Source organism: Pelodiscus sinensis, chromosome 14 (genome assembly GCF_049634645.1).
Source record: "Pelodiscus sinensis isolate JC-2024 chromosome 14, ASM4963464v1, whole genome shotgun sequence".
Classification (NCBI taxonomy): domain Eukaryota; kingdom Metazoa; phylum Chordata; order Testudines; family Trionychidae; genus Pelodiscus; species Pelodiscus sinensis.
This window is the reverse complement of record NC_134724.1, coordinates 37822476-37846134: the sequence shown is the minus strand read 5'-3', so window position 1 is coordinate 37846134 and position 23659 is coordinate 37822476. Positions and strand designations below refer to the sequence as shown.

The following is a 23659-nucleotide window of genomic DNA, read 5'->3' as shown; positions in this document are numbered from 1 at the left end:
GGATTATTTTTGCAATACTGATTCCAAAACTCATTAGCCATAAAATCCTGCCTGAAGAGTTGTCTGAAATGGGAACGACTATATGGAATTATACCAGCAACGGGAGACATCTTGCCCAGTCAGAGCGGGCTGTTTTCACTACCAGCTTACGGTGAGACATTTACTGTAAAAAAGAAAGCTTTGTGTGATAATGGAAGTGGCACAGGTTGTACAATGAGATCAGCATTAAGGTCTAAGTGGTGTAGTTTTGAATACTAGTATCAATGATAATTATGTTAACACCACAGCCCACAGAAGAGACTCTCTCTCTCTCTCTCTCGCTCTCAAAAGGAACACCTATAATTTTGAAAAGATACTAATACAACATTCATAACCAGTTTATTATTTATAATTGCAAAAGTACTGTATTTGATCAGTATTACAGTCTAATTCCCTGTTCCTTTTCAGAAAGATTCATCCTCTGGCCTGCAATCTCCTGTGTCTGGTCTCTGCTGAAAGGTCTTTTGCATGTGGTGGACTGAGCTAAAGCCAATATGCCATTTCCCAGTCATGAAAAAGGAAATTTTTAAGCACATACTGAGAAGGAAGAGGCACCGTAATTCAATAATGACATTTTTGAAACTTCACAGCTGATACATAACCAATCTCCAGAGGGAAGGTGTAACCGTCAGGCCTGGCAGAGATGCCTCTAACTTTAATATGCCTAACACTTTCCATTATAAAACCCAGTGCCAAACCAGTTCAAAATTTCAATGTCACATGTCTGTCTTAGGCTGACCTTTTGCCTGTGCAACCTTTTCCCCTCCTCGTTGTATGGCTGCATTATGATACAGTCTTTAATTGCATGATTACATATATTTCCACTCCCCCCCAGGATATCTGGCCCATTCAGTGCACAAAACAGATGATGGGGCTCAGGCAAATAAATCAGGACTGTGCAGTGAATATAAGTTGTTTACAAGTCCTCTGCCTCACTGGTTGCAGAAACTGGAACGTATGTATGAATGGCACAGGAAACTGCAGAAAGAGAAGCTATGGTTTCTTTTAAGACACTCCAGTACTATCCTACAGAACTGAATACAACCCCTGATTTGCCACAGAATTTTTATCTGATGCTGGGCAAGAGAGCTCCGCTAGGAACATATAGGTTACGTCTACACTCGCAGCTTCTTATGCCAAAAATATGCAAATGAGGCTAAGCGTGGAATATCGCTGAGCCTCATATGCATGCCCAATGAGATGCCAGGAAAATGCAATACATTCTATACAGTCAATACTTTCTAGATAAGAAATATTCTACCAGGGGAAAAAATAATATAAATCTCTATTCCACACGTTAATATCTACATCAGATGTAGAAGCCAGGTGCACACTTTCAATATCAATGTGAAAAGAGTATTTCATGTGTATTATACCTGAAGTATTTATTCATAATTTAAATTATTTCCCACTCCTGAATTATTAGGTCCGGATGAGCCAAAATCTTATTTCATTGTAACGCTCACAAAGTTGGATAGTAATCTGGATGATGCCAATAGTGAGCTCTTGTAGAGCACTTTTCATCACCAACTCTCAAGGTACCTTTCAAAAGGTGGTCAGTATCATGATCTCCACGTTACTGATGGGGAAACTGAGGCACAGAACAAAAATGTGACTTGTCCAATGGCAGAGCCAATCATGTGACCAGGCCAATGGCAGAGCCAGGAACTGAACCCAGGTCTCCCGAGTTCTTATTGCCTACCCCAAGATCCTCTGTTTTGCTGTGGCATTTCTTTCTGATATTTCTTCTAAGTTCTTGTCTGTTTAGCATGCTTTAAAACCATGAACTTAATTCAGAGTGGTGGTTTTTATCTGGAGTTTTCAAGCAGAGTCACTCTCAGAACTTCAAAGGCAGCTTTGAATTTGACTCAATTAATGGATTTATATTAATTTGAAAGTATTAGGAGTTCAGAAATGATAAGCTCTGCAATGCACAAAATCAAGTTATCCAGGTACTAAACTGTTAATGATATTCACCATGTTTGATCCTTTAGCACATTTCCAAAAGCAGAAGAGATTCCCATCTGTTGATCTGCCAGCATGGGGAGTACCTGGAGAGAAAGTCAGGTGCATCCCAAGTACAGATCATAAACTTCAGACACATGTCAATTTCTGCACAAGCTAAGCTATTACTTTCACAACTTTTAGTTAATGAAAGTGTGTATTTTGAGTTCCATTATTTATCTGCAAGTGTACATCCCTGGCTATTGCACAGGGGCAATACTAGAGAATGTGGGGCTTCTGTGTTTTGTCAAATTGGCAAGTATGATTTCATATTTTTTATATATATATAATCAAACTATTTCTTCTCCTTCAAAGACCAGTTCTCTGCAAGTCCAAAATACAGTGAACTATCAAGATAGCTGTGTGTTAAATGCTGACAGACAATTTAGCTGCACAAAAACAACAAATTGCTTGAGACTATTTCAACACCCAAGTCTAAAAAACAAATTATATTCTAAGATGTTAACACTAGTTGTGGAAACGTGTGAATCAGATCTCTGCATGCTGTAAAAGTAAAAGTTTTAAGCCATTCATAGGGAATGTTACAGTACCAATTAGCATACAAGTCGATTAAAATTACAGCTTTAAGACTTTTTTACATTACATGCTGCCTATATTCCCGTTAAATGTTATCTGCAATAGTTAGCTCCTACTATCCTGTATTATTACATTGTTAGAACATTGAATCCTGGTGTGTTGACCTCTGATAAACCTGTTTCATTGATTCTTTTAAACACAATGAAGTAACTTGCTTTGTCTCAGTAATGGAGAATTCATTGAGACAGAATGAATTTCAGATACAGCACTGATGGCTCTATCAGGTGTTCTGACTAGCTGTATACAACAGAAGCAAAATTTATCTAATGATAATTCACAGGACTTAAGATATCCAGATACATAGTTTATTCTAAAGAAACATTGTTGTGACAAACCAATGCCCAAAGCATATAAATAAAATTAGGCTCCAATTTACAGCAAAGCCATTTAGCAGAGGTTAGCCTATGGTTATTGTTTTCCTGAAGCGGAGACTTAATGAATATCAGGTCCCTACATGTGACATTTGCAAACCCCTTAATGTTAGTTAAGGATGCTAAATAATCTAGGAATTATCAGTTTCCCTGAATCTAAAGACTTAATATAGTTATTTCTCTCTCTACATTTTTGGGTGCTTTTTTTTTTTTAATTGGATTGGCATCCTCGTGAAAAAAGAATGCCGAGAGCGCCCTAAATTGAGGATTCTAGCTGTGATGATCGTGGTATAAATGTCCACCTTACTAGATGTGACTGCATCAGATCAGAGTGAAACTCTCCTACGCTACAATGTCTGTACAAGCTGCCTCCACCCTGCACTACTATGTTCCTCTTTTAGCATCAATTGCACAGGACTTAGTTGTCATATATTAACCTTAATCTACAGTGTCAACGTGCTTTGCTAACATCAGTGAAACCCCTACCTCAACTGTGTGTGGTAATTCACAGGGCTCAACCACTCGCCAGCACCGCACTGCGCATGTGCAAGACCCACACTGTGCGTGCGCGAACCGCCAGTGAAAGGGGCGACCGGCTGAAATCTACTCGTCCATGGCGAGTAGATAAGCGGATTTGTCGAGCCCTGGAAATTCAATCTCAGACCCATTCAGTAGATGGGGAAATGAGAGGTGAAGTAATTTGCTCAAGGTGACAGGAAATCAGACAACAAAAACAAATCCTCTGCTCTAACCACTAACACACAGTTCCACAAACTATCAGAAGGGCTAGGAATTGAGGGAACACTTCAGCTTTTATATCCACTGCTACCCTCACAATCCACAAGAGAAGTTAGTCACTTAGAAAATGATCTCCACGAGTCCATTTTGAGTAAGCACAGCTCAAGGAGTGAATCTACCCAACAAGCTGCTTCTTCATAATCAAGTGTGTGCTCCATATTCATTGTAACATTACTGGGCATATACTGTATCTACTGCATTTGGAAACATTCAGGCTCCCATTTAAAGCTTTTCTATCCTACTCTAAACTGCCATTGATATATGAGCCAGAGGGTGCGTCAAGCGTTGTTGTAGGTCTCAAAATGTATTTAAAGTTACTCCAGAAACCTATCAGCCATGACTAGACTAACAGCAGAGCCCAAACTTTCTTTTCTAAATAACCTTTTCCATGACAAAAGGAAATAAACTGGAGTTATGTTCCATAAGATCAACAATACACACTGGGAAAAGTGGCTTCTCCAATATAGTATTATCAGTTACTGTCAAATGATTTGATTGGAGTGCTTGAGGAAAGGAAATTTGAAAGATGGGAGCCTGTCTATTTCAATTCAAAACCAGGAAAGCATTTTAGAAAATATCTGATTAATTTAAAATGCAGCAGGGAGATTAAAATCCCATCTCAGCAGGCTGATATTAACTCCATCCAGATTCAAGGTGCAGGGCTCCCTTTATTCTACCACCATTTACTTGAGAAAATAAATAACACAGAGAGTAATGTATCTTGATGTGGCAACAAAGGAATTGATTTTCAGAGCAACTCACCCCACAGGGGATAAAGGACAAAATAATGAATGGTTTTAACTACTACCATGTCAGTTCCCGAATAATGGTTGTCACAGAGCACTGCTCTGAAGTGCTCACTAACTCTAAAGAGACTGCAAAAGTGACAAGGAGTCCTGTGGCACCTTACAGACTAACAGACGTATTGGAGCATAAGCTTTCGTGGGCAAAGACCCACTTTGTCAGATGCATGTGGTGGAAATTTCCAGAGGGAGGTATAAATATGCAGGCTAGAGATAACAAGGTTAATTCAGGCAGGGAGGGTGAGGCCCACTTCTAGCAGCTGATGTGGAGGTGTGAACACCAAGAGAGGAGAAACTGCTCTTGTACTTGGCTAGCCATTCACAGTCTTTGTTTAATCCTGAACTGGTGTTGTCAAATTTGCAGATGAATTCTAATTCTAAAGAGACTGGTGGCAAGAGTTATGGATTTCTAACCTGATTCCTGCAGAACACCCCAACCCCACAACCTGCTCCAGACCATTTATACTCTCAGGCCATGTCTATACTAGGAGATTAGTCCAAATTTACCAAGTTTGACTTCTGGCCACCCAATCTTACAAATTTGACATTCCACATATTCACGACGAGGAAGAACTGAATGTGGTCTGAGGCAGGCTCTGGTAACATGGATGCCTTCCCTCGGACTCAGAGCCCCAGGAAGCATTCTGGGGAGCTGCGGGAGGCTTCCCAAAGGCCAATAAGTTCGAATTAGCAGCACTGGAGCATCCACACCAACATTATTTCGGACTTACAAGTTTGGAAATAAGAGTTATTCCTCATGAAAAGCAGGACTAGAGCTTGAATTCCGCGGCCCCTTGTTCCAGAATAACGGGTGTAATAGTATGATGCATGGTTTACAAATTTGATCTTGGGGGGCTAATTTCGGTCAGGCCTCACAGAATGCTGATCACTTCCACTTTAGATTGAACGGTGTGTAAAAGAGATACGGTTTAATCTCAACCTTCAAGTCTTCTGCTATCAAAGACCCATGGGACAGGTTAGCTCTGACAGGTAGATAATTCAAAACACAATGCTTTTGGTAAATCTTTCATTAAAAGGGATCTAAAAGCAGGTTGGAAGATGATGGCTCCAAGTTTCTTACTGCTCCTGTCTTGTAACACACATTTGCAAAGACGGGGCAAACTTTCCATTTTGCATCAAAATGAGAAACCCATTACAACACCAGCAGGGAGAAGTCGCTGGATCTAATGCCCCGTGGTAACAGTATTCTATGCAGCATTATCTAGGACCAAGTCCCATGCACACCGTATGTAAAAGTAGCTAATTTATAACCAATTTTTAAATTGTTCCACAAATGTGATTCACAGTCAGGAAAGGAAGTTTAATAGCAGATTTCTACCTAGCACAAAGCCAATCTTCGGATCTCAACTCAGCATAATTAATAAATACTAATAATTAGGTCTTATGTTGAACTTTTCATAAATTGATTCAAAAGGGAGACCTCATTTTACAGATAGGGGAAACTGAGGCACAGAAAGGCTGCACCAAAGGTCCCACAGCAAGCCAGTAACAGAGATGAGAATGGAACCCAGGCTCCCTGAGTTCCCAGCACACAATACTACTTTCAGAAGGTATTAGTAGACCTCTTCCCCATAGGACGCACAGCGCAGAGATTCATCTGGCGGCAGCAGCTGGATTCTTTGAGCAGCAAGTGGGGCTGTGGCAGGCAGGGAGCCTGTCCAAGGGTCCTAGTGGGCTGCTGGCTGAGAGCCACCAAGAGAAAGTGCCTTCTGGTCAGAGCCTGCACCTAGCACCCCAGCCCTTCCCACACCCCAACTCCCTGCCTCAGGTCACAAGCCCCTCCCACCCTAACTCCCACTCAGACCCCGCAGTTCCTTCCGCACCTCCTGCCTTGAGCCCTTCCCACTCCCCAGATTCCCAGGCCCCAGCCTGAAGCCCCCTACTGTATCCCATCTGATCCCCGGCTCTGCCTGCGCTGCCCCTTTGAAGTGCTGGAGCGGCACTTCAAAGAGGGAGTGCAGCATTAATGTCTGCGATTAACGCATCAATTTTTTTAACACATTAATCCTGTCCTGTGTTAATCGGAGGCATTAACACAGGTCAATTGACAGCCCCATTGAATAGGCATTTGTGGGCTAGCCTGGAAATTTAACCACCATGTATAACATTATTTCTATGGTCCAAGTTCCAAACAACTGACTTACAAATAAACTTTTGGAACACAACCTGTTTGAAAGCTGGGGACTGCCTATAATACTATTGTAAGCACATCCTTAAACAAACCTTTCCTTGGGCGGGGTTTTTGAAGTTCTGTAGCCATCGGGAAGGGGGAAGCCTGAAATGATACAAAAGAACAGTGTTAATATGGCAAGGTGTCTTCAGGGAATTCCCCCACAAAACTTCCCAAAAGGACAACTGCCAAATGTCAAAGCACAAAGCAAAAATAGCAGCATCTCTGCTAAAGAATCAACTGTACCAGTTGGCTAACATCAATTTAGTTAAAACCATGAGGCGTCCTGTGGCACCTCTGAGCCTAACAGATTTATTTGGGCATCAGCTTTCATTAAAAAAAAAAAAGAGTTTTACCAAACCCACGAAAGCTTATGCCCAAATAAATTGGCTAGTCTCTAAAGGTACGTCTACACTTGTACCCTAGTTCAAACTAGAGATGCAAATGTAGGCAACCGAAATTGCTAATGAAGCGGGGATTTAAATATCCCGCGCTTCATTAGCATGATCTCCCTGGTGCATTACTCCGCTGAACAGATGTTCTGAAAGTGAAAGTGCACGCCGGGACGCGTTAGTTTGAACCAAACCCCTTGGTTTCTCATTTTTTGAGGAGTAACATTAGTTCGAACCAAGGGGTTTGGTTCGAACTAACACATCCCGACAGGCACTTTCACTTTCAAAACAGCTGTTCTGGGGAGTAACCTGCCGGCGATCATGCTAATGAAGCGTGGGATATTTAAATCCCTGCTTCATTAGCAATTTTGGTTGCCTACATTTGCATCCCTAGTTCGAAGTAGGATGCAAGTGTAGACGTACCCCAAGGTGCCACAAGGCTCTTTGTTGTTTTTGCTGATTCAGACTAACACAGCTGCCCCGCTTAGACTGATCAATTTAGTTAGTGCACCTACGTTTATAAAGTTTGGGGTAGTGAGAATTACATGTGGTACATTTTGCTTATTGAAAATACAACCATATAAAAAGCTCTTTAAAATCAAAGAGGGAAAGACAGAAGCCCATTACACGAGAACAACCGCTACCTACAAAGCTAATTACACCACTGTGGGTCTAAATTGGTTAGTGAGGCAAAATTCTTCCATTGGCCTAGCCATGTCTACACAGGGGGTCAGGTGCATTTAACTGCAGTGCTCAGAGGAGTGAATTGTTCAGAGTCCTGTGCACCACAGCTATGTCAGCCTAGCTTGTTCGGAAAAGAGAAAGGAAGGTTCTCTGTAGTAGTGAGTAATCCCATGGAACTTGCAGGAACTGCGTGGATGAGCATGGGTTTGCAGGACTGGGCCCGAAGGAAAGGAGACCTAACCAATTCTGAGAAGCATTTGATAACGGCATTTGAATACATCACTGGTAAGGTCTGGTGCTGCAATAGGGTGGTCTCATTCTTGTACCCTAGCATGACACCTTTTCTGAATGAGGACATGTCAGATCTGTTGTGCAGGGTGAGGTGATCTAGTAACCCCTTTTCTATTCTTGGCACTGGCAGACAGAGGATACATTCTTAGCATCCCTGACCAGTAAGACTTCCACTCCCACTCCACAAGCTAGTTGTGAAACTGCTGAGCTGTAGTGAAGATGAGATCTTTTCTATGTTGAGAGAATATACACTAGGATCACAGCAATGCACTGGGACAGATCAAAGAGACACCTAGCCCAGACTTCCTCCTCTGACTGTGCCAAATGGTAAGTGCTTCAGAAATGCCAGAGCCCTGCACACAAGACAGTATATCAGCATTTATTTCCCTACACACCAACATCTCGAGCAGAAGTAGAACTGCTGCTTGTAACACACCTGACATGTTGACAACAAAGAGGAAAGAATTATTCTAACAAAGATCATCTAACTCTTTTTATTGTTTTGACATATGGCTCCCTGCATGAAGCCAAAACAGGTGCTTAGGAAGTTAAGGCAGGCATTCACAAAAGGGAAACAGCCTTTAGACAAAAAAAAGCAGGAGTGACTCAAAGTAGGTTTCTACTCTCAAAACACTGAATAGATCACTTCCTGTGTGCAGTGAGGATCAGAACTGTGTTTTTAGTAACCAGTTAGGTGTGACTACAAGCCAATACAACTGAGCTAGAGTCTATTCCATCTCATACAGCACCAAGAGTCAAAGTTAAAGACCAGCCTTCTGTTTAAAGTAGGGTTGTTAAATTTAGATTAATTGAATAGTCAATGGAAATGCCATCCACTATTTGATTAGTTAGTCTAGAAGGGCGCCTCCGCCTTTGAACTGTAACAAGAGCCCTGCCTCCCTGCAGCGCCTGAGCCTCTGAAATGTACAAGAGGCCCAGTGAGGCTCTCATACTTTTCAAAAAAGAAGCCCTACAGGGAACTGGGACCAGCCGAGGATTCCCCACTGGCCCCGTGTCTCCTGCAGCGCCTGAGCTTTTGACATGTACAACCACCATGTATAACATTATTTCTATGGCCCAAGTTCCAAACAACCGACTTACAAATGAACTCTTGGAACACAACCTGTTCGTAAGCTGGGGGCTCTTGTACATTTCAAAAGCAGAATCGCAGCAGAAGCAGAACAAGTGGAGACTGTTTCAGTCCCTGCTCGCGCCATCTCCCCCATGCCTCTACCTCCCCTGCCCCCCGCAGAAACAGTGCTGGGGGGAACCAGCTTTTAAGCAGGCTCCCCCCCAGCATCAACTCCTGCTCTCCTCACTTGCTGCCTCTGATAGAGGCATCAAGGGGGGGAAGCAACTAGTCGCACCACTAGTCAACTATCCAATAAGCTTATGTTTGTCGGCTAGTCGCTTACATCCCTAATTTAAAGCTCTATCCTAGGATCTCTATAACCTGCCTGGTGACTTTGATTGCTGTGAAGTTGATTAAGCGACGAGGAGTCCTGTGGCACCTTATAGACTAACTGAAGTGTAGGAGCATAAGCTTTCGTGGGCAAAAAGTTAGTCTATAAGGTGCCACAGGACTCCTCGTCGCTTTTGCAGATTCAGACTAACACGGCTACCCCTCTGATACATGAAGTTGATTGTGTCTCATGAGGTCTCAGGGTTCTGTTAGTGACTGAATTTGGGAACCATATGATCAAGTGATTCTCAAGATATAGCCATGGGGGGGGGGGGGGGGGAGAAATACTTTTCTTAAAGTTGATGCATTCTGAAGTATTGTTATAGCCGTGTTGGTTATTAAAGAGACAAGGTGGGTGAGTTAATAAATTACTGGACCAACTTCAGTTGATGACAGACATTTTCAGTTGATGACTGACTCTTCTTCATTCTCACATGGCTTTTTGAACAACTCTGGAAGAACAGCTGCCATACACTTCAAACCAGGGCTGAGATCACACATCCTCCCTCCCTCCCCTACAGTGCCTGGCATCCACCAGCCTTTTGGTAGAAATCAAATTATAATACTATTTGAAAAAGTCTGCTTCTCCAAATAGGTGTGTAACATGCAGTTTGAAGGCAAGAATTAACAGAATGCGTAGCCTTCTAAGATTCATACCACCTGGACAGCTAGTAATTCTTTGTCCTAACCCACTCAGCCAGTGTCAGCTTGAGTCCAGTTTTGGAAATAAATCTGGACATGCTCACAGCCATATTGCTTAAAATCTGTGCATTGATGTTACTTGAAAGTGTGGACTAGGCCTCAACTTAGGACTAATTCTTGCCACTTACAACAATGGAGGACGTGGCAGGTCTTTTGAAAATCTCCCTGTGGCATGCCAGTGCCTCGCTGTGAACATTTTCTATAATCACATGTGTCTTGGCCAGGTCTACAAATTGTTAATCGGGGACTCAGAAAAGAGTGAAGCAGAAGTATGGATATAAAAGAAGAAAAACAGCCTCGCCTCCCCCCGCCTGAACTAGCAACTCCTTTCATTTCCATAGCTCAGACATGTGACAAAATCCATGTGCCACTCTTTCCTATTGGGCATTTTCTTATAGACTCCAAAAGGAGGGTGAAGAAAGTGATCTACTGTGCCATGCCCTGCCACTTCCCAGGACCCACTACAAGATCATTCCCTACAGTATATTCTCTATTAGTCTGGGAGACAACGCTTAACATGTCTGAATCTTATGTTAATATTTCATATTACTCCCCCCAGATGTCACTGCACAGAATTAGCCATACCACATAACACTGGCTGATTCCAACCAAGACGGATACATCCCTGGGCTTCAGCACGCTTATTGGAAGAGCCAATTCATTTAGACTGGACTATGGCCATTCTTCCCTGTGGCACAGGAAGCAATGCAGTGGAGAATAGGCAACGCTGCTGACGCTTTACAGCCCCTGTGAGGTAATAGAAACTCAGAGCTCCCAGGATGCACCAGGCTTGTCAGGTACTATTAAGAGACCTTTTCCACCTCCCTTAGAGCATGGTTGACAGACTAAGTCTTAGATTCAGTGAGGGGACTAATTATGGTGATTACATTTCTGTTTTAATCAGTTCATAAATCTCTTTCAGGTCTCCAATGATTAAAACATACGATGAAAACATATGATGATTATACTGCCAGCAGAGGAGGACAGAAGTGGACTACCTGCTGGGCAGCAAGGCACAGGAAAACTCTCTAGATGAAAAAGAAAACCCTTGCCCCTGTTGAAAGTAAGAGTGAGGTTGAATGCCTATTACACTATAAATACAGGATGGCCCTCCCTGGTCTGGCACTCTCCTGACCTGACAGGTCCTGAACAAGGGAGTTTGCCATAGCAGTGGAAGCCCCCTTGCCAACAGCTCCCTAGCTCACTACCCCTCAGTGCCCCCAGCTCCACTTCCACCCTAGCAGGCCCCGACTCCGGCCCCTACCACCACCAGTCCCAGCTGGGATGCCGTCAGCCCCTTGCCCAGGCCAGGCTGCCTCTGACTTCCACCCAACCTCGCTGCTGTCTCTGCTGCCAGTGGTCCTCTGTCCTGGGGCTGCCAGGTCACAGGCTTTAGCTCCGGTTGGGCTGCTGGAGGCCTTGGCCTCATGCTGCTGTGGGCTGCTGGCAGCTCCAGTTCTGGCTCCTCAGTGCCGCAGGCTGCCAAGGGCTGGAATCCCTGCCCCCTACCGCTGGCCCTTCTGGATCCAGGCTCCCTGGTCCAGGAACATCCGTGGTACTGCTGGACCACGGATGTTGCCAGACCAGAGAGTGCTGTTTTGGGGAGGTGCAACTTGTATTACTGTCCACAAAAACTGCAGTGTTGTTTTTAACCCAGTACACACATCTGGGACCACAGATCTAGCACAAGGAGTGAAGCAATATTTAAACTTTGAAGAAGGATGCTGCTTTGTGATAAGATTTTACATTATACTTTTCACAGATCAAACTGTCAATAGTTTCAGCCTAATGCCAAACTGAAAAATTCTTAACACCATGCTCAAGTGATTTAAATAAAAGTAGGTCACACACAGGCTTTCAGGGCATAATCCTTTTACCAGATGTGCCATGCCAAGCTGAAATGCAGCAATTAAACAATTTGTCTGTCAAAATTAAATTGATTTTCATCTGAAAACAAATTGATCTTGGGATGAATTCACTGAGAGCTGTTACTTGCCAAACTCCGCAGCTGGGGGTACCAAAATGTTCATAACATTTGACACCAGTGGTTCACTCTATTTCTGAAAGGAAGCAGGGGTCAGATGCTCTCCTTACAAACCCACTGTTACAGCAAAGTACTACTCTAGCGACCAGTATCTTTCTCCACCAATATCCCTTGGGGGTATTCAGAACCTGCTCATTCTAGTGACTGCATTTTATTTGTATTAGCCTGACCGCCCTGAGTGAGCAAACTGGATTCTGTTCTATATCACTCATCATTATCAGAATTATTAAGTGACTTATCATCACAGAAATTTAGGGCTGGAAAGGATCTCAAGAAGCCATCTAGTGCAGCCCTCTGAACTGAGGCAGGATAACGTAATCCTAGACCCATCCCTGACAGCTGTTTATCTAACTCATTCTTGAAAACCTCCAGTGACGAGGAATCTACAACCACCCTACATGACCTGTTCCAGTCCTTATTTCCACTTATAGCTAGAAAGTTTCTCCTAATACCGAACCTTAATCTCCTTTGTTGCAAACTAAGCTGATTACTTCTTGTCCTACCCTCAGTGGATATGGAAAACATCTGATCATGGTTTCTGCAAACAATCTTTTACATAGTTGAAGATTGTTATGTCCTTCCTCAGCCTTCTCTTTTGTAGACTAAATATGCTCAATTCTGTCAACCTTTCCTCATAGGTCAATTTTTCTAAACCTCTAATCATGTAGGTAAGCTCTCCCCTGGACGCTCACAGCATTCTTAAAGACCAGTGTCCAAAACTGGACACAATACTCTTCAACGATGCCATGTCCGCTGGAACAATTTCCTCCTGCATTGTACATACAACACTCCTGTTAAAACACCCAAGGATGACATTTTGCCTCTTTGAAACTGTGTGAACCAGAATAAGACCAGTTTGACTGTCAGAGCCCAGCCTGAGAATGCAGTGCAGTCAGTTATAAAGCAAACTAATAGACCCAGATAACTTCTCAGTCAGCTCACTGAGAATTTTAGGGTACATTTCAGCAGGCCCTGGTGACCTGAAGACATTTAACTTGACTAAACAATTATTAATCTGAATCTATTTTAACTTCTGAACCTTCTCATTTTCACCAGCATTCATTACGTTAGGTATCCAACAGCCACCAACTTTCTTGGTGAAAAGTGAAACAAAGATGTCATTAAGCACCTCTGCCATTTGCACATTTATGGTTACTATTTTCCCCTTTCATTGATTCACTACCCTGTCTTTGGTCTTCCTCTTGCTTCTAACATATTTGTAGAATGAATGTTTTCTTGTTATTCTTTATGTCTCTAGCTGGGGATGAGAAGAGGGCTACAGAATTGTTGGGTCCCTAGGCAAGGTGTGGGGGGGCCAGCTCCAAGAAGGGGCACGGCCTCCCATTGGCCAGCCCTTCAGCACTGTGCACAGTGTGCTAACCAGTGCTTTGGCCACTGTCATTGCTGCTGTCTTCTCATTGCTGCATAGACTTCCTCTAATTCAGTGGTTCCCAAAATTTTTGGCATCACACCCCCTTTTTGATTTTTGAGAAACCCTCACTCCCCCCCCCCCAAAATAGCAGCAAATCTTGTTGAGCAAAAAAAAAATTGAAATTTGGGGGGCAATGGGGGCATTGACAGGTGGGCTGGGTCACCTTGTGCACCCCCCACCCCCAGAATTTCTTAAGCCTCCCCCCAGGGGGGCACACACACCCAGTTTGGGAACCCATGCTCTAGTTAATCTGAACTCATTTTGAGCCTTGGCCTATCTAATTTTGTCCCTACATACCTGTGGGGGGGAGGGGTTAGATTCCTTCTTTGTAAGGTAAGCTAGTTTCCTCTTTTTGTGGGGTCCTTGTAGAGGTATAGCTCATCCCAGCTCTCCTAGTTAAACCAGGGCGCTCTCCTCTCAACCTTCTCATCTCCCCTGGGCCGTGGGACAGTTGCTCTTGTACCTTGAATAGCGTCTCTGAAACACGCGCGAGTCCCTTGAACCGTGTTTCCCGCTGCCAGGGATCCGACCCACCACGTGCGGAGCGCGTCTTCGGGCGGCGTTCTCCCGCCGCCACGCCCCAGGCCCAGGAGCTCGCGTTCCGCGCCCCCAGCCTCGCACCCAACTCCGAGTGGAGCGACACCGAGATCCCAGCTGCCGCCGGGGCCGTTTCCGGGGGGCTGGGCACGGATCTCGGGGCGGGGGGCGGCGCCAGCGCCCGTGCAGGGCTCAGGCAGCAGCACTAGGCGGCACCGCCCGGGCCCACCAGAGCGACCCCCACCCCTGGGGAGGGCCCCTCACTGCCCCCCCCCCCAGATACTGAACTCGCAACGAGGCCGCGCGGGCGGGGTCTGGCGCGGTATCCCCAGCCCCGCCCCCTCTCACCGGCTCCGCCAGCGCTCCGCCACAGGCCTGCTCGGCGTCGGAAGTTGTCCGTTTCCCTGGTTACCAGCTGAGCGGACCCATAGAGAGGGGCGGGCCATAGGACCGACAACCACCGCGCCCGCCGGAAAGAGCCTCGCACTGACGTCTAGGGGCGATGCCGGCCGGGGGCCTTCTGGCTGTGTCCAGCCAATCGCGAAGCCCGACGGCTGGTTGCCATAGCAACGTCCCCTACTAGGTCCGGCTGCCTAGGAGCGCGCGGAGCGACGCGGAGCCCCCCACCTCCCAGGCTCTAGGGACTCGGTGACGTCAATGGGCCCAGGCCAGCCCGGGGCGCGTGACGTACCCTGAGCGCGACGGCCAGCAGAGGGAGGGGGCTGCGGAAGCGCGGGACTGTGACGTCACAGTAGACCCCGACCCGCTCATACTGCCCCCCTCCCCCCATGCAAGCTGCCCAGGGCGGAGCCGGCCGCGCTTGGTCCAGGCGTTAGGAGCCGCCGCACAGACACGCCCCTTGGGAGGCGGAGCCGCGGAGGCATTGTCATGGCAACGGCAGCAGCCGCCCCCCCCCCCCCGCCTGCTCGAGGGCTGGGTTTCAAACCGCTCGTAGCAGCGCCACTCCGGTTGTCCGCGGAGGCTGCCCCCTCCCCGCAGCTAGCCCGAGGCACAGGCCCGTCCCGGGGGGTGGGCTCCCCCGCCCCGGGTCTGGCCCCACGGGGGGGGGAGGGGAGAAAGGGAGGAAGGAGACGAGTAAGAGTCTGTCACTTCAACAGCCCCTCCCCCCGCTGCTCGTCTCTGCCCCTGGGAGCCTCCTGCTGGCTGGGCTGGGCGCGGAGATATAACAGGACTGGGCTGGAGCGTGCCGGTTGCTTATGGGAATGCGCCAGAGGCCCCACTGCACCACCCCCACGAACCCCGCGGTCAGCACGAGCCAGCTGAAGCCGCCTCCCACACTCCTACCCCAGTCACGGACCACCTCCTGCACCCCACACCCTGCCGGAACCCCTCGGCAGCCCCGCGCCCTGGCCCAAGAGCAGCCCCGAGCCCTTCGCACTCGGCATTCCTTAATCCAACACCCCAACCCTCTGCCCCAGCCTGAGGAAAAGGAGCAGGGGGAGCAGAGCAAGGTTATTTATATTTGAGCTAGATCTGGGCTTGCCCTTAAAAAGGTTGACACTAAGGGCCAGAGCCGGTTAGGTACTTAAGTGCTGAGCATGCTCAGTTAAATCCCTTTGAGGACCCAGGCTCAATTAGGAAGAAAGAGTAGCTGAAATTAAGTATTAAACTAGACCATTAAAAATGTGCTTGTCACTTTTTCAAATGTGCCTTTACTAGCAAGACTTGGACAGAGATAAAAATAAACGTGATTAAAATCAAAATCCTGTGGAGAGTGGGGTCAGGGTGGCTCTTGTGGCAGTGTTAAAAGTTAAATGATCCCAGCAAGCATGTTTAAACAGCTTCAGTATACTTACGATTTGCTGAGAGAGAGGAGAGGTGATGGCATGGAAGAAGTGAGTTCACTGCTCTCATACTTTGGAGTTTACAGAAAGTGGGACTTTTAAATAAACAGTATTTCACAAACACATACAGGGAACTTGACACTGTTTTCAACAAACTAGGGCAATGAGAACTTAAGACTCCTAAGCGATGACATTGAATATTCAGTTCTCCCCCCTCCCCCCATTTAAAATATTTAGGATGAAAGGGTTTTTTATTTGATCCTGCCCCAAAGCTGTTATTACTTTAAGCACCTGTAATCTCATTCCCTTATCTAACTGTATGTCTTCTTTCAAACTCACAAGTCATTGTACTATTCTTTCCCCATGCCAAGTAAAGTAGCTACAACTGAAGAATCAGAGTATCAGTCCATAAGAAGGGAGGAAGATACCCAGACCGTGGCGTTTTTGTGTAAATACAAGAACTGCAGCTTTGGATGGAGAGCCAAAACAGTATTATTCTTGAAATCTGTAGCATAAATTCCTTGGCTCTTTGGATGCCTTTTGACATCTGGTTGCAGACAGTCATCAGAAGGGCTAATCAGCTCCAAGCTTTGCCTCTGCTCATGGACTGCTGGAACCTATAAAGGCTCATTTCTATAATGACTGGGTAGTTAGTGGAGGAAGCTACCCCACTCTGACATACACATTCCTCTTTCCCTATGCACACATTTCAAGAAGAGACTGGTACTACGGCTTTTACGAGCAGTCACCACCTCTCTCACCGGGAGGGCTTGGCAGCTCATTTATAACATATGGACATTAAGAAACTATCATCCTGACCACTCGGCCATGAGACTGACATCAGAATCCAAGTGGCCACTAAGAAAAATCCAGACCTATACGTCCTGTGATGTCATGGTCACTATTTTAGACAGACAAGCTATGAACAGATCCTCCTAATCAAACCACCAATCAACATACCTTAGCAATTTATGACAAACACAAAAATAACTAATAAAATTAACAAAATAAATGTTTATTAGCATTAGGAATGCTTTCTCTCCCTCTAACCTTAACATGGCAACATTCCAGCAGTTACAATGAAATTACCTAAGAACAATTATTTCCACAGTACGAGGTGCTCTCCGGATGGAAAATTGGAAGGTAGGAGTCATGGATCCATCAACCCGCCAGTCTGATTGTCATACCATCCCCCAAGTGCTGAATAGGGCCCCGTCAGCCAAAAGCTGAGGATAGAGCATGTGTGTGTTTTGTGGCTGAGGATTTACTTCACTCTTAACTTCAATACTGTGGTCATACTAAAAGGAGCTAAACACCAGGCAGTCATTGATCCCTATATCACCAGAGCCACAGTGAGCTACAGGGACTGTAGGGTTCTGAAGACAAGCTGTTCGGATTTGCCTTCTATTGGTGGGGCCTTGTCACAGAGTTAGCCCCAGAGCAAGTTACTGAGGCCCATTCAGTATTTTGCATATTGCTATCAAACAGCCAGTCCATACCTCCTAACCACAAATATTTGCCCTTAAGGGAAGGGCCTGCCAACTTACGTGAATGATCAAACAGTCTCACACTCAGCAAGAGATTCTGCAGCTGGCACTACTGAAAAGGATAATTCTCAATAAGTATGGAGAATTAGAGTACAAGAGCTGGGATAAAGAGTCAGCAAGTAAATAATCAGAGACAGGTGGCCCATGCACAACTTAAACACAACATGGGAGATGGCAGTTTTAATCAGTTGATAAGGTCTATACAGCTCACGATTTAAAAACACAATATGTCCCTTCATGTTAGGAGCTGAAATTGCATGTACATTGGGTTTCAGTTCTCAGGGGAGGGAACCACTGGACATTTAAACAGCTAACTGTGGAACACTTCAGGGGACTCCCACCCACACATCACTGCTAGCTCCAGGCAGAGATGCCATTTTAGGAAGCATTTTGATTCACATTTACATTTAAGGGAATATATTTTCAAGAGCTAGAGTGCTGCAATGATAGGACTCTTTAAATGAGAAGTGAGGCCTGATGTTCTTTGGTGATGTCTCTGTTGTGGGGCGCCCAGGCTATTAGAACAGAGTTCTTCAGACAGACACACCCTCACATTAATTCCCCCCACAGCAGCTGTCTAAAGAGATGTGCACAGGACACAAGTTGGTGAGTGGGGTGCATGCGTTCATTCTGCTTCACGGCAGTCCTGCATGAGGGCTTGAGGCAAACAAGCCGTTGGGAAAGGTGACGCACAGCAAGAGTGGGAGCGCAAAGCTAACCTGTAGATGTCTGAATTCAGCAGCATCTTCAAGAGGCGCAAGAGAGCTGAAGGAAATGACAGACTGGTGTTTCATATTGGGAACCTCTCTCTAGACTGCCTCAGCTCCCCCTTTATTCCTGCCCCCTGAACTTGGTAGGTTGTCAGCAAGCTTTTAAGGACAATGGCCTGGTGAAAAATACCACAGAAGGGATTCCTATACAGAAGTCAATTTAATAAAACCACCACCAATTGTGTACTTCAACATAGCTCTTGTTACAGAAATAATAAAAATGGACGCAGTAGCTAGAACTCTTAACCCTTTTAATTGAAAAAATATCCCAATGATTTCAATTGCTACTGCACTAGATGGAGTGTTTAATATTTGCCAGGATAGTTTGCCCAATAACTGAGCCCAAAACAAACAGACAATTCCACCATCTTCCTTTTTAACGTCACCATTTGTAATAACGTAAGTGAAACTCAAACCAGCAAGGAATGTTCCATTTGATACCAAACGGGAAAGGGGAGGAGATCCACAGTTAAACTCTTTCAATGCTCTTTGAGAAGTGGTCAGCGAGTACCCCCCTTTTCCTCCATCAAACGAAAAATTCCTAACACACTTCTTATAGGTTTGATTCTTAGCCAGGTTCAGAGCCCAGGTCCTGGTGGCATGGGAATAGCTAGGTTTGATTTGGGCAGATAACATTCTGGGTGAAAAAGACAAAGCATCCTGAATGGCAACATGCATTCGTCTCTAATGAAACGCACACCAAGTTAATCGGTTTGCCTTAGGAGGGGACAGTTCCGTTGCCAGCAATGGACACAAACCATGGAGGCCAGGGAATCAACGATGCAGGAAGAGGAGAAACTTGACTTCTCACGTAAAAGCCTTCAAAAGAGTCACTGCACCAGCACACACTTCCCCCACCCCAATCCCCGGGCTAAAAAAAGCAAACCCAAAGAAAATGCACAGCAAATAGACATAATCTTGAAGATTTTTAAAGAATAAATATTTTTTGTAATTAAACATTATGCAAACACGTGCCACGCTTGCTCTTTGTCCATGCATATGCGCTATATACAATTTTGAAAAATACTGTTGTCCTCTTTTGTTTTAAAAGTCATATACAAAGTTTTTTCCTTGCTATGTACCCCCCTCCTCCCCTTCCCGAGAATCATCTTTACAATGAGCCAATCAACATTCATTCATGAACTTGGGTGTGTGAGGAGGAGGAGGGAGAGGGAGAACCCCTTACCAAAGTACATCAAAATGGCTGGTTTGGACATGAAAAGCGGTGTCAAGAAACTGGTTTAAATTTCATCTGTACTACACACAGGAAAAAAAGAAAAGAAAAAAGGAGTCGGCTTGGAGAATGAAGCTACGTTACAAGTTAAAGTTGGAGGGTTTTTTTAGTGCATCTGTCACACTCTTATTGGCCGCCTAGAATACTGTTGTACAATGGTTTATCTACCTTTTTTATTACAATATAATTTACTTAAATTTTCTGTTAGCAAAACAGAATCCCATTACTACAGACCCAGCGGTGTAATAGGCGTAGTGCCTCTTTTTGTGTGTGTTTTGTTTTAATTGCATGAGCACTCTAGATGGTAAAGTTTTCAGAGTTCGTTTTATGCAGGGCCAGTCTCAGTCCTCAATGTACTCCCACAGGTCCTTCTCATAGCCTTCATGCACATGCTGCAACAAAACTCTTCGTCGACTCTCGCAGTATCTACAGAACAGGGGAAAAGCACATCGAGATGCTGGTTAGGAACAGAATGCCTGCTGGTTTGTAGCCACTATATATGCAAGTGAATGCCATGTTTTGCACACCCAAAATTCAACCTACCTTGAAAAAGATTATATTGTGTGGCATGTCTGAGGGACACACTAAAAACACGCTACGCAAGGCTTTGACCTGCAGAAACCGAAGTCCTTCGCAAAGCTACCTCAACATTTTCCCTATTTTACAAGCTGAAACATGAACGCATGGAGCGTCTGTGACATACCTACGGGCACAGTATGGGTTAGCATCAGAGCTGGAAACAGAAACCAAGTTCTGCTGACTCTCAGTGTGTGGTGTCCTGGCCACTGGACTACCTTGAGCTGACAGTCAAGTCAATATGACACAAATAGGGACTGGGTCCAATTTTGTTCAACACAAAATAGTCAAGCTGGAAGCAATGAAGACAAAGCAATGGTTGATTAGCCTAGCGCATGGGTTCCCAAACTGGGGGGGGGGGAGATGAAGAAATTCTAGGGCGGGCATGAGGCAACCCAGTCCCCCCTCTCCCCATCAAGTTTGCTGCCCTGTGTCTGTGTATATATAAAATCAGAAATGGGGGCGTGATGCTGAAAAGTTTGGGAACCACTGGCCTAGCGGGACCAAGGCTGCAAAGTTTGCCCACTACATCCTAAAAAGCCTCTCTAATTTGCACATTCAAAACAAGATTTCTCTGCTGAAGCAATTAACACTGATCCCAGAACTAGGTCCACTCCCTATCCATGTCACTGACACTGGGGCAAGGCAATGAATCAAGGGAAGCCATGTTCATTTCAGGTGCAGTTGCCAACTAGAAAGATGAGAGAATTTTTAAAATATTAAGGTTTTTAGTGGAGATTATAAACAGGGAAGCAAGTCTCCACTATCCCTTTACTGCTACTTACTGACACACTGCTGGAGATAATCCCTGTTGACTGGCTATGCCAAAGTCTGCCTCTCACTCCCTCCCACTTGCATGTTAGGGACAAAAAACTTTCCTCCATTAATTGCTTCCTTGTCCAGCAGGCATGGCCATGCCACTGATTCCAAAGCTAATCAAGGCAGCTTGGCAGCACAGGTGGATACCACCAGCAGAAAAGCCGTTAGCTGAGCCAAGGCCATTCAGCTGCATGGAAATGTTGAGCTGTAATATGAGAAGCTACAATTTAGGGACCAACTCATGAGTTAAGGGTCCCACCAGGGGTAAGAGGCATGTGACCAGGGCAGCAAATTCAGCTTCCAGGCATATTTCTCTGTCAGTGTTGCAGCTGTGTACCATGTCTGCTCTGCAAAACCAAACCACCCCTCAGCCTAGCTAAGGCAAAATGCATGTCAGCAGAGAGGGGAAGTTGTCTCCATAAATCTGCAGGAATCTTCAAACAGCCAGCAAGCCTGGACTCCAAACACTACCATATCTAGGAACAAGAGGGGAAGAGTGGCTGCCTGCCCTCACAACAGTCTTGCTTTAAGTTACACCCTTCACACTAACATTCAGCTCTGATCCAGCTGACAGATTTATTTCAATGAACTATTCCAGTTCTTCCCACTGGTATCAGCTGTTGCAATGTAAATCATAGCACAAAGTCCCATTGATTTCATAGAACATGCAATAAATGGAACATGCACAGTAATTGCTTTCCAATCCTCAGTTATTTTGCTGGGGTTTTCTAACTCCTGTTTTCCAGCAATGTCATGGGCATCACAAGCTGACAGGCCAAAGCCAGCTAGAGCTGAACAAGCAAAGTGAACGTTGACTAGAATTTCCCAAAGAATTCTGTAGCACTGCATAATTAAGGTAGCAGGAGACTGGTTAACCAAGGACCTGTGCATGCCTGAAAGGCCACAGAAATACCAAGGCAGGTTCGAATGCTGCATTTCCAGGCAATCTAGGCCATGTTTAATTTGTCTTATGCTGTTATCAACTGCCTAAAACAGACATCCAATATTAAGATCAACTGCATCAGAGCCAAAAAATCACAGCTTAACGCCAGTTAAGTTAAAATGAACAAGTTACAAAATCCTCCAAACTGCAGTCTAACAGGAATGTTCCAGTTTAGTATGGCTGCCAGCCATTACCAGAGTGGGCAGTACCTCTATCATACGACCACTTGTGTTTATATTCACAAGAGAAACTTCTCAGTCAAAAGAGCTCATTTTACTTGAGAAGTGGTTTGATTTTCCTGCTAGACATAACAGACATTTAGTAACTCTGGCCTGATGCCTCAGAACTGAAACCCTTCTACGGCCACAGTAATTTTCCATATCGTCCGAGCACTCCCCAAGGACTCTGAGGAGCAGTGGGATGTGCTTCCTAAGCCCCATCTCTGAGGCAGCGGTGAAGGAGCACGTGACCCTCCCTCATTTCTTGCATGATGCTCTCTCACTACAGCCTTTCCATTGGTTAGCTTACAATCAGGGCAAAGATGCAATGGAGCCCAGCTACCAAACTACAAAAACATTTTGGTTACTCGTCTCTGGGCAAATTTATTGTAAAACATTAAATCAACTTCTCCCTTCGCTCCATGAGAACCTCCCTTGGTCTCTTTCAGTCCCCTTCCTGCAGCAACTGCACTTTCCCGAGGAGCCTTACGTACACTAGGGCCAGGCTGAATGTTTCCCGCCACTGCTCAGTACAAGAGGAGTTAACAGTGCTGAGAGCCCTGCTGGGAACTTCCCTCCAGGACCACAGCAGTCTGATTTGCCCCAAGAGGGCTAAGTGACTATGCTATGAACCAGTGGTGGGAAATCTGTGGCCTGCCTGAGGCCCACTGGGGTTCTGTGTGCAGCCCGTGAGACATTGTTTACTGCTGCTCATGTGCAGAGCTGCCAGACTGCGCTGGTTTCTGTCCGTGTAGTATTTTTCTTCCCGGTATTACTAACGTGACGAAGAGTACACAAAGCGAGGTGTGTGCCAGCTGCACACTACACTGAAGCGCATTGACACAGCTGCCAGAGCCAATCGTCACAGCATGCAAATTCTAGGGACGCAAGCGCAGTAGCAAAACGACCCTGTCCCAGGAGACCACCTTAGCTATGACAATCCTGCAGCCTACTGAGATGAAGGCCCACTCACTAGCCTCGGTTGCCCAAGGGTGCTGGCAGTCTGTCCTCACTAGCAACCCAGAACTGCTAATACTTGATTGGTTTGGGTGCGCTGGAGATCTGCCTGCTCCTGCTGGACTAAGCAGACTGGAGATTGGTTGCTGATCAGGAAACAGGGTAGAAGGCCAACAATGAGTGTGTGTCTGAAGGGGTAAGGTTTGGGGCAGCTGTGGCCAACCCGAGGCCCACCCCCCAGGGCGGTTCACGGCCCACCCCGTGGCTCGAAAGCCACCCCCGCGACCCAAAAACGGCCCTCTCCTCCCAGCTCCCTGTGCTGACCTGGGCAGGAGAGCTCTCCAGCGCAGCCACGAAAGCTGCAGAAATAAAGATGGCAGCAGGAGCCTGCTGTGGCCAAAAAGCCTCAAAACACATTTAAATGCAGTTTCTTAAACAGGCAG

At 45.6% G+C, this 23659-nt stretch overlaps 2 protein-coding genes across 6 annotated transcripts in view; both read right to left on the bottom strand.

Moving 5' to 3' along the window:
* Positions 1 to 15126, bottom strand: part of BBS4 (Bardet-Biedl syndrome 4) — a 48998-nt gene extending 33872 nt beyond the window's left edge. Inside the window, exons 1-2 of one of the 4 annotated variants that reach the window (XM_075897556.1) lie at positions 14696 to 15126; positions 6857 to 6908 (exon numbers count right to left, since the gene is read on the bottom strand). In XM_075897556.1, the coding sequence (XP_075753671.1) occupies positions 6857 to 6893 (37 nt within the window). In that variant the 5' untranslated portion in view covers positions 6894 to 6908; positions 14696 to 15126. The other 3 variants (XM_014573151.3, XM_006122183.4, XM_006122184.4) reach the window with 3 other exon arrangements.
* Positions 15127 to 18607: 3481 nt separating this feature from the next.
* ARIH1 (ariadne RBR E3 ubiquitin protein ligase 1) overlaps positions 18608 to 23659 on the bottom strand; it is a 96195-nt gene continuing 91143 nt past the window's right edge. For both annotated transcript variants that reach the window (XM_075897554.1, XM_075897555.1), the window contains exon 14: positions 18608 to 20129. In XM_075897554.1, coding sequence (XP_075753669.1) covers positions 20045 to 20129 — 85 coding nt within the window. In that variant the 3' untranslated portion in view covers positions 18608 to 20044. The remainder of the gene's footprint in view (positions 20130 to 23659) is intronic.